The sequence below is a fragment of the Cariama cristata genome, unplaced genomic scaffold (assembly GCF_000690535.1).
Source record: "Cariama cristata isolate BGI_N322 unplaced genomic scaffold, ASM69053v1 scaffold19772, whole genome shotgun sequence".
Lineage (NCBI taxonomy): Eukaryota > Metazoa > Chordata > Aves > Cariamiformes > Cariamidae > Cariama > Cariama cristata.
In genome coordinates, this window is record NW_009605747.1 from 5,438 (window position 1) to 14,065 (window position 8,628).

Below are 8,628 nucleotides of genomic sequence, written 5' to 3' on the forward strand. Positions count from 1 at the left end.
CTGGGGAGGGCCCTCAGTGGTCCTCTTGCCAGCCGAGTCCCCCAAGACAGGTAAAGATGCTGCAGGAGGGCAATGTGCGGGAAGGGGGTGGACACTGGGACTTGTTAGTGGTAAAATCTTTCTTGGTGGTGATGGAGACCCCGATCTGGCTGTACCTTCTCCTTACTACAGAGGTTAGTGGAGGATTCCTGCGTGGTGTAGCCAGTTTGCTGGGGTGGCTTTTCTTTCTAGTGGCGTGGGAACAGCACAAGGTGGGAGCGTTTGCCCATCCTTTGCCTTGAGCCTGTCTTGGGAAGGGGACTACCTACCTTGGCGTAGGTGCAGGTGTCGGAGAGGAGCCAGAACGGGCACTTCTGGTCGCAGAGCGGGCACATGATGGTGTTATTGGCTTCACAGATCTCCTTGCTAGAGAGAGAGGCGTAGAGGGAACCAAAGGAGAGTAACAGTGGCTCGAAGCCACCTGCGTAGCAAAGGCTCATGAACGGGCTGCGCGTTCGGCATTTCCAACTGCCTTACCTCACCTGGCTGGAATTGAAAACAGTAATCCCAGCCACGAAGACCACCAGTCCGACCACTGCAGCAATTCCCAGCAGGTAGGTGTACCAGCCCAGCCAGGCGAAGTACAAGGCCACCTTCTCGCCAAAATAGCACCTAGAAGGAAAGGTGAGATGTGGTTTGTGGCCAGTGGAAGAGACCACGTTGTTAAGAATCACTAGAAAGTGCTCTTCCACCCCCAAAGGGATACTGGGCCCAGGAGGGACAGGGCTGTCTGGGGATTTTGCTGGGATTGGGAGAGTTGGCCCAACTGAGTAGAGGAGCCGGAGGACAGGCGTGCAGCATTCATTCCCCAGGGGATTCCAGCAGCAGCGTGTCCAAGGAGAGGTGGCTGGGTCTCCTCGTGCTCTGACCACCTGGGAACGCGGGGAAGTGCATTGGGGACATCGCCGTGGGGCGGCACGGCAAAGGGGTGCTGAGAGATGAACGCAGGATGGGGAGCAGCGGGGGGCTGTTGTGGGGGCTGGCTCGGTCTGCTCCGCACGGTGCAGGGCACGCTGTCCTGCGGGGCTTTAGAGAAGCCTGAGAGAAGGCTTCTCCTGTTCAGTCAACCTGGTGACTGATGTCAGCTAAGGGGTCAGAAGTTATTTCTTTTTTTTTTTTCCCCCCTTTCCCCCTTCGTTAATACGCCACAGGGAGAGCCATTCTTCCATATGAAGTGGGCATGGCTCCTGCCTTTCCGTGAAGGGAGCCCGGAGGGTCTAACCCAAGGGCAGATGCCAGGCAAGAGGGGTGGGAGCAGTTGAGAGACCAAGTCGCAATCAGTGCCTACAGAGCAACTTTGGAAACGCTGCCTTGAAGATGAGAGGGCTGCGGGGTGCAATGTTTCTTAAACCAGAGCAGTTTCTCCTCCTGGGCTCAGCTATCTCCCTGCAATGCTTTCATGTCCCGTTACGGTGGCAGCACCTCAGTTTTTCTGGTGTGGGGAAGAGGGTTGGAGGCATGGCTAAGAAATGACGATAACGACTGACTGATGGACCGGCCTCCCCTCCTGTCCTCCAGAGGAATTAGCCTTGTACCAGCAGTCAAAGGTGGTGATGTTCTCCCTGGCCTTTGTTTAAAACAAACTAAGACCCCAACGTTCCTCCCTACCCCCTGCCCCCCCGATTTCATACTCAGCCCCCTAATCCTCCCGTGATAGCAGTAAGTCATGATGCATTGACCTTAGAAACGGCGAGTTGTCTGACCTTGTGGCATTAAGTGTCCCTAGTGCCTCTGCTAGACTTGTAAACTGTAATAAACATTTAAGGAACGAGAGCGCATCTCCATTTTAACGTTTCGTCTCCCCAACAGAGCCCACTGGCAACTTTATGAAGTAGCGTGTTCTTTTTGCCCTCCTTCTCCCGACCATGGAGAGTCAGTTTTCTTCCCCTTTTAAAATAAGAGCTGGGCTCTTCCCTCAGTTTTAATGCGGTTATAGGAGCCCCTTGTTGCCTTTCATGCCCCAAGTTCAGCCTCAGGCTAGGTGTGCTGCACTGATGCTCTGTTCCCACCTCACCTTCCCTTTGAACACGGGAGTGCGTGGTTGAAAACGAAACGGGCTAATTAAAAACTGCGCAGATGAGGGGGTGGTTTCGTACAGCAAAATTAGCAGATGGAGCTTGGTGCCGCAGGGATAGCCCTTAGGCTAGGAACTTTGCAGGCTTCAGAAGAAGCCCAGTCCTCATGAGGGGAGCCAGGCTCAAAGTAATGATTTAAAAGAAAACACAGGAGCCTGGCAAAGGGCATAAAGCTCTCTGGGTTTCGGGTGGGACCCCTTGATTAGAAGGATCTGCCCTGCCTCTTCTGCCTGTGTTACCTGATCTTCTCAATTGGCTGTTGGAAAAATATGTCTCTCCAGCGAGTCCATTTCTCCGTTAGGATTTCCCTTACCTCTTCTTTCTGGAGAGCAGAGAAGTTGGTTGGATACAGGAATATTAGGGCAACCTTAATCCCCAGCCCAGCTCCCAGGCTGCCATCGGGAGCTTTGTTGCGCCCTTCATCCAGAGAGGTCTTGATGCAGCCCCAGTTACCCAAAGCTCTCCCCAACCCGGTCTTGCTCCTCCACCTCTCGTGGCTTTTCCTCCCAGGCACCCATGTGCTTGGCCTCACCTCGTGCAGGGGAAATGTTGCCTCAAAGACCTTCTTCTTCATCAGGTCATGCAGCTTCTCTGGTAGCAGAGCAGAACAGAGAGGATTAGGGAAGCTTTGCTCTCACCCCATGTGCTCCCTGCCAGGCGGAGTCACCCCAAACTTTTTCTGGAGCCTTGGGGGTGTGTGGGGGGCAACGGGATGAAAAAGTGCCTGGGAGAGGCCGAGCTATTTGGAAGGGATCAGCACTAATCCTTGCAGTTGTGCTACTCTGCCGGGCTGCCGCAGGCTGCGTTGTGGCTGGCTCTGGGAGCAAGCCAGGTAGGCAGGTCCTTAGAGGCAGGTAGAAAGCCAGCACCCTGTGCTGCCCTGCTCGTCCTGGGGTGTCGGAGATGGGTGAGCTCTTCTGGGGAGACAGGAGAGCGGTGGTGGGCAGCTGAGGTCAGGGCTTTGGGCAGAGGGAGTAGAGGGCTGATGCTGGTTCCTGCGGTCCAAATCTCCCAGCCTCTGGATGCAGCAGCAAATTTACTTGTCTGGGCTGCACCCTGGCTTTCTCCCCCCCTCCTTCTGCATCCTCCCCGGGGGCAGCGAGGCAGCTGGGGGTGCCTGTGCCCGCTGTGGGGCAGGAGCCTCGCTGCAGATCCAGGGTGAGCATCGCTCCTGCTGGCCCCGTTCCCTTACCGAGGTCGGGCGTCATCGTGTTCTGCAGGATGAAGTTCACGATCCGTATCCTGAGCAAGGAGAAACTGCGGTTAGAGGCTGCTCTGGGCATACAGACTTGTGTTGCATGGCCGTGGAAAACAGGGGAGGCAAGGGAGAAGGTGTGCACCAAAATCCGGGGGAGGAAGTGGGGAAGAAATGGGAAGCTGGCTGTGGACAGTGAGAAGCTGGCAACTCTGCCCATGGTAGGTGGAGGTGGCCTTCTGTGGAAAACGAAAAGCCTGGCACAACTATGAGCTGAGGTGGAAAATGCATGCTGGTGTGGAGAAGGAGGAGTGTGAGACGCTGGAAGTCAGTAGCCTGGCTCATACCCACCTCGTGGTCACTGGTATGTCGTGATGGGCATTGGAGTTTTGCAGCCTGCTGTCGGGGTTCCTCAGGAGCCACTGGTATTTCTGGAATATGTGTTTCGGGGCACGGACTCCATAAAATAGCTTCTTGTCCTCAATTTTCTAGTGAGTGGAAGAGAAGGGCTGTTAGAGCAATGCTGGCAGAGGGGCAGGCAAAGGGGCAGAGCTGCAAGGGCCAGGGCCTGTGTGAGTCCTGGGGCTGGGGTCTCGCCGGTTGAGCCAAGTGGTTTATTTTCCAGCACTGATATGGTGATCAGCTCAATGGTTCAGGTCTCTCCCATCTCCTGGGCTGCAGGAGCCCAAACCGGGCTTGGACCCTGGGTACCACAAGATAGCCAAGTATCCGCTGCCTCTTCCTCCTACAGCCCCTCACCTTGATGGTGAACCCCTTCTTGCTCAGCTCGTCCAGGAACTTCTTCCTCTTGATCTCCTTCTCACTGCCAACTTCGTGGATGTCACTTACCAGGACGAAATCCCACTTCTCTTCCTCCTGCCCACAGAAAACACCAGGGAATTAATGGGGGTGGCAAGCCGAGAGCTCTCCCTCTTGGCTCCAGCCTCTCAGAGGTTTGGACCTTCATCGTGACTGTGCAGAGGGCCCCATGGAACTGGGAGAGAGCAGGAGAATGGGGATGGGGAAACTGAGGCAGCTGCTTCCTTGGCACTGCCTTGCTCCTTTCTTTGAGCTCTGCTGAACTCGCTGTGAGGGCAGAGGGAGCAAAGCTTACCGGGGGGACAAGTGGGTCTGTGTCTTCGACAGGAAAGTCCCTCCAGGGAGTCAACAGAATTTCATCCTGCAGAAGAGAAAACCAGTGAGGGCTTCAGCGGGCTCCCTGGGAGATCCCGCATCTGGGCACGGAGCAAACCTTTCCCTGCAAGCATCTGGACGGCATCACGATGCCCTGGATCAGAGCCTGCTGGGCACATCAGGATCAAGCTCTGGGGGTTGAATGCAGGTGAGCAGCACCCTACTTGTGACACACAGAAACCTGCCCGTCAGTGAAGCCCACCTGGTGTTTAGGCGCTCCAGGGTCTACCACCGGCACGGCGGCTTGCACTACATCAAAAAAGACAGAGCCCATGCAGACAAAATTGCTTTACAACAGAAGGTCGAGGTTCCCTCCGGCACAGTTTTCCTCTCACAGCAGCCATGAGGGGATGCCCAGGGAGGAGGGTAAAATCAGGCCTGCCTGAAACCTTCTCCCTTACGCTCCTGGTCTCCAGTTTGGGGTCTTCCTGAGCCAAATAAGGCTTTGTGTTAAGGGATCCTGGAGGGACTGCTGCTCTACGAGTGCATGCAACCTCGTCTTGAACTCATGGAATGCCCAACGTCTCCAGTGCCCTGGGGCTGAGGGAACGGGCCAGGAGAAAAAACCTCCCTCTGCTCTGGACTTCACTACTCCTTGTTTCATCTCATGCCCTGACGTTTGCACTGGAAAAGTGTCAACACTTAACTCTTTCTCCATGCTACAGTGGTTTTTACAATCTTTAATCAGCCTTTTCCTCTCTTCAGTTGTTCCTATCAGATGGGCAGTGTTGGATTTTTGATGAGGGTGGGGAGGTAGTTTTAAATTCCGGTGAAGGGAGAGTGAGGCGCAGACAATCGGAGGCCTGCACAACCCTGCAGCAAAGCAGGTGAAAAACGAGTCCTTGGAAAACACCACGGATGCCTCGGTCTGCGGCCAAGGGACAGAGAGGGGAAGATGAGTCGCTGATGTTGGCTTCTGCCTGTTCACCTCCTGTGTGCTACCAGCTCCAAGGAGAAGGGCTGTGCAGGGGTGAACAAAGCTGCTCACCTTCACTCTTTAAGGGTAATTACGCTCAGTCACCCAAGAGGTGCAGCTCTGGGGGTGCACAAAGCAAATAAGGTGGCCCTGTGGCAGCAGCTGCCCTCTGCCATTTCCCAGCCCAGGGTGCCCCTCTGCTGAAGGATGCCGCAGCGAGCACCCTTGGGTGGCCTGGACCTGGTGGGCACCCAGAACTGGGGCACATCAGCTTCAAACCACTTTGTCCCTGTCCTCTCTGCCTGGGTCCCCTGATGTGACCTCAGCCTGGCTCTGCAACCACAGTTCCCTCTTAGGCAAGAGGGGCTCAGGCCAACCAGTCTTTCAAGAGATTGGCAAGAGCAAGCTGGGCTTCGGATCCCAGTGAATGCAATGAGCTTAATAAAGACAACATCTGCAGGACATGCTGTGAACAGGGGCAGGGGAATGGATCCTGTCTTAAAAACAGCGTTTGATCGTTGGGGTTTGTTTTTTTTTCTGGCAGTTCTTTGATGTGACTGGTGGCGTGGCCCCACAACAGTTATGCCACTGTTCTGAGGGCACGGCAAGGCAGCACAGAAGCGGGAAGGAGCTGCCAGGGGATGGGAATATCATCAGTCAGCATTGCCACCAAAGACGTTGTGGCCTGGAACAGTGGCCAGTCAGACAAGTTCATCCAGCTGTAATCTCAGGAGCAGAGCGGTGGTGGTGCAACCATACCCTGATGTAAGATCTGGATCCCAAGCTTTCACTGAAGAATGAGGCCATGGGAGCAGAAGGGACGGGGATGAAGAAAGGGCTGAAATGCTCTGCCAAATCCTCTCACATGGAGCTGGGGCTCTGGCTTCACCCAGAGTAAAAGAGCCATGAGGAGACTGGCCAACAGAAAGCCAAAGTGAGAAGGCTTGAGAAGAGGGATGTTCTCCCCCAGAGGTGCTGTTGCAATAAGAACCAGAACTTCCCACTGCTAAAAGGTACCCCGGTTTAGGTCAAGACGCAGGGGGGGGTGATGCCTGCAACGTGGAGGGGAAACCACCCTTTGGGGACAGGGGGGTTTCAAGGTGCTCCTAGATGCCACTGGGGTCACTGCCTCGACACAGCTGTCCTGCTGGTCTTGATCCCAACAGAGCTCAGGACGAGGTGAATGGACCTGCTAGCATCGCAGCTTCTCTTTCCCAGTGGCTCCCAGCTCTGCCGACTGCAGGCACAGTCCCCTGCTCGGGGCTAAAAGCATCCTGACCAGCACATCCATGTCCTGGGGAAGAGGCTGGCGGATTACCGAGGGAGGCTCACAAATGGGACGTATCCGGCCGTGGGGCTTGGTCTGTGTAGCCAGGCTGGACGGCTGGAGTATCAGAAGCCTTAGTCTTGGATCCCCGAGGGTGCTGCCGGCCCCTGCCTGTGCCGCAGGGCCTTCCCCGTGGGCAGAGCATTGGGGCTGAGCCTGCAGAGCTTCCCCAGAGCATCCTTCCTCCACCAGCACTCCCGGTTATAACATTGCTGGTCTCTCAGACCTGATGCAGCCAGATCCTGCCCAGGCTTTTCTGTGTTCCTGAAATAGCAAGTGCAGATTTTAATCCCAGGAGGGACTTGTTGCTTTCTAATTTTCCAGTCAAGCCCTAAGAGTCGGTGGGGATGCTCCTTGGGCTGCCTGCGTATGGCTCTCTAGGCAATAAGGATGTCATGGTAGCGGAGTCTGGCTTTTCTCTGCGTTCCCATAGCAACGTGATTTACCGCCGGCACCCGCTCTGCGGACACCGCCAGCACCTCTGTGTAGGACTGGAAAATGGGGAGGAATTTGCAAATTATTTGCAGATTAGCACAGGCAATTCCCAGTAGCCACCTCCAGAGCAGTAACGGATAAAAATTGCATTCAGAGGGGGATTTGGAAACCTGTGATGACAGAAGAGGGCATGTCAGCAGGTTTAATTGATTACGGTGGCTGCTGGCATCCTCGCGAGGCAAAGGCTGCTTTAAGCCTTGGCTGCTCAGACTGTTGTGCAGGAGCCCAGCCTGCTTTCAGGGCCAGATGTGGCTCGTACGCGGGGACAGCTGCAGAAGGCAGGGACATCGGATCACTGGTACTCCAATAGCTTTTTTTTTATTTTTCTATTTTTTTTTTTGTCCCGGGGGACTAGTGGCACTGATTGCGGCTGCTTTGCTCTGGCAGCACAGGCGAGGCCACCTTGGCTCGGAGGCGGTTGTATAAACCCTGGACTCTAATCCCCGCGATCAGGGAGGATGGTGCCTGTTTCACTTTCCTGCCCCGTGGCTGGAGCAGGGTTGGAGGTGCGCCGTGCAGAGGTGTAGAAGTAACTGGCACAATGAGAAGCAGGAATTTCGATGTTAAAAAGGGTTTGCATGCCCTGAAGTGTGCCTGGTTTCTCTCCAGCTGTATCAGTGGGTCCTTGTCCCCTTGTCATGGGCCGGGTAACCCGCTGCCCTGAGCGAGGTCACCGGATCCTTCAGAGAAACGGTAACAGGTGCCCTTGGGCTGGGGCTGTGGTCGCCTGTGTGAGTGACTCGGGCAAAAGACCCGGACGGGATCCAGCATCCTTGTTTTCCTTTCTGATTGTGGATTGGTGAGGGTTTGAGTGGTTCCCATCACCCACACCGAGGTGATCAAATCGCTTTTATCTCGGGGATGGTTCTTGCAAAAGCCTCCCTTGGAGCACTTCCACCTTACCTCATAGTTTCCCAAGAAATGTGACAATCTTTAATCGGACAGGCGGTTGGTACACCTGTACATTTACTAGCTGCCCCAATCTTAAGACAGTTTGCCTGGCTCTTTCAAGCTAGAGAAACAAAACTTCACAGCTCCCTCTCTCCCCTTGCTTTATTCGGGGTGCCCCTGAAACACCTGGGGCTGTCACCTCCGCTGCCACACACAGTGCCTTTCCCTGGGTTTACATGAGCTAAAGATCTGGCCTTAATCCAAACCATCCTTCCCTGACCTGGGCTCCGGTACCAACACCTGGGGCCGTGCCTGACCCCGCTGCACCTCGGGGTTGCGCAGAGCCAGCAGCACGCCCCGTGTTCCCCGTTGCACGTCCGCGGTAGGAAGGAGGTTGCTCACCAGAAAGAGGAACAGCAGGTTTTGAGCACTTTAAAGGCTGAGAGCACGCGAGCGGTAGAGATCGGAGCGTGCCACGTTCTCAAGCCATAGGTCG

At 55.3% G+C, this 8,628-nt stretch overlaps 1 protein-coding gene across 1 annotated transcript in view; it reads right to left on the reverse strand.

Annotated features, from left to right (window-relative positions):
• ANO9 (anoctamin 9) overlaps nucleotides 1-4,489 on the reverse strand; it is a gene marked incomplete at both ends in the record, with an annotated part of 9,919 nt that extends 5,430 nt beyond the window's left edge. Inside the window, 8 exons of the mRNA XM_009696110.1 lie at nucleotides 309-405; nucleotides 517-651; nucleotides 2,354-2,436; nucleotides 2,647-2,705; nucleotides 3,307-3,356; nucleotides 3,661-3,797; nucleotides 4,069-4,185; nucleotides 4,424-4,489. Coding sequence (XP_009694412.1) covers nucleotides 309-405; nucleotides 517-651; nucleotides 2,354-2,436; nucleotides 2,647-2,705; nucleotides 3,307-3,356; nucleotides 3,661-3,797; nucleotides 4,069-4,185; nucleotides 4,424-4,489 — 744 coding nt within the window. The remainder of the gene's footprint in view (nucleotides 1-308; nucleotides 406-516; nucleotides 652-2,353; nucleotides 2,437-2,646; nucleotides 2,706-3,306; nucleotides 3,357-3,660; nucleotides 3,798-4,068; nucleotides 4,186-4,423) is intronic.
• Between the last annotated feature and the right edge of the window lie 4,139 nt (nucleotides 4,490-8,628).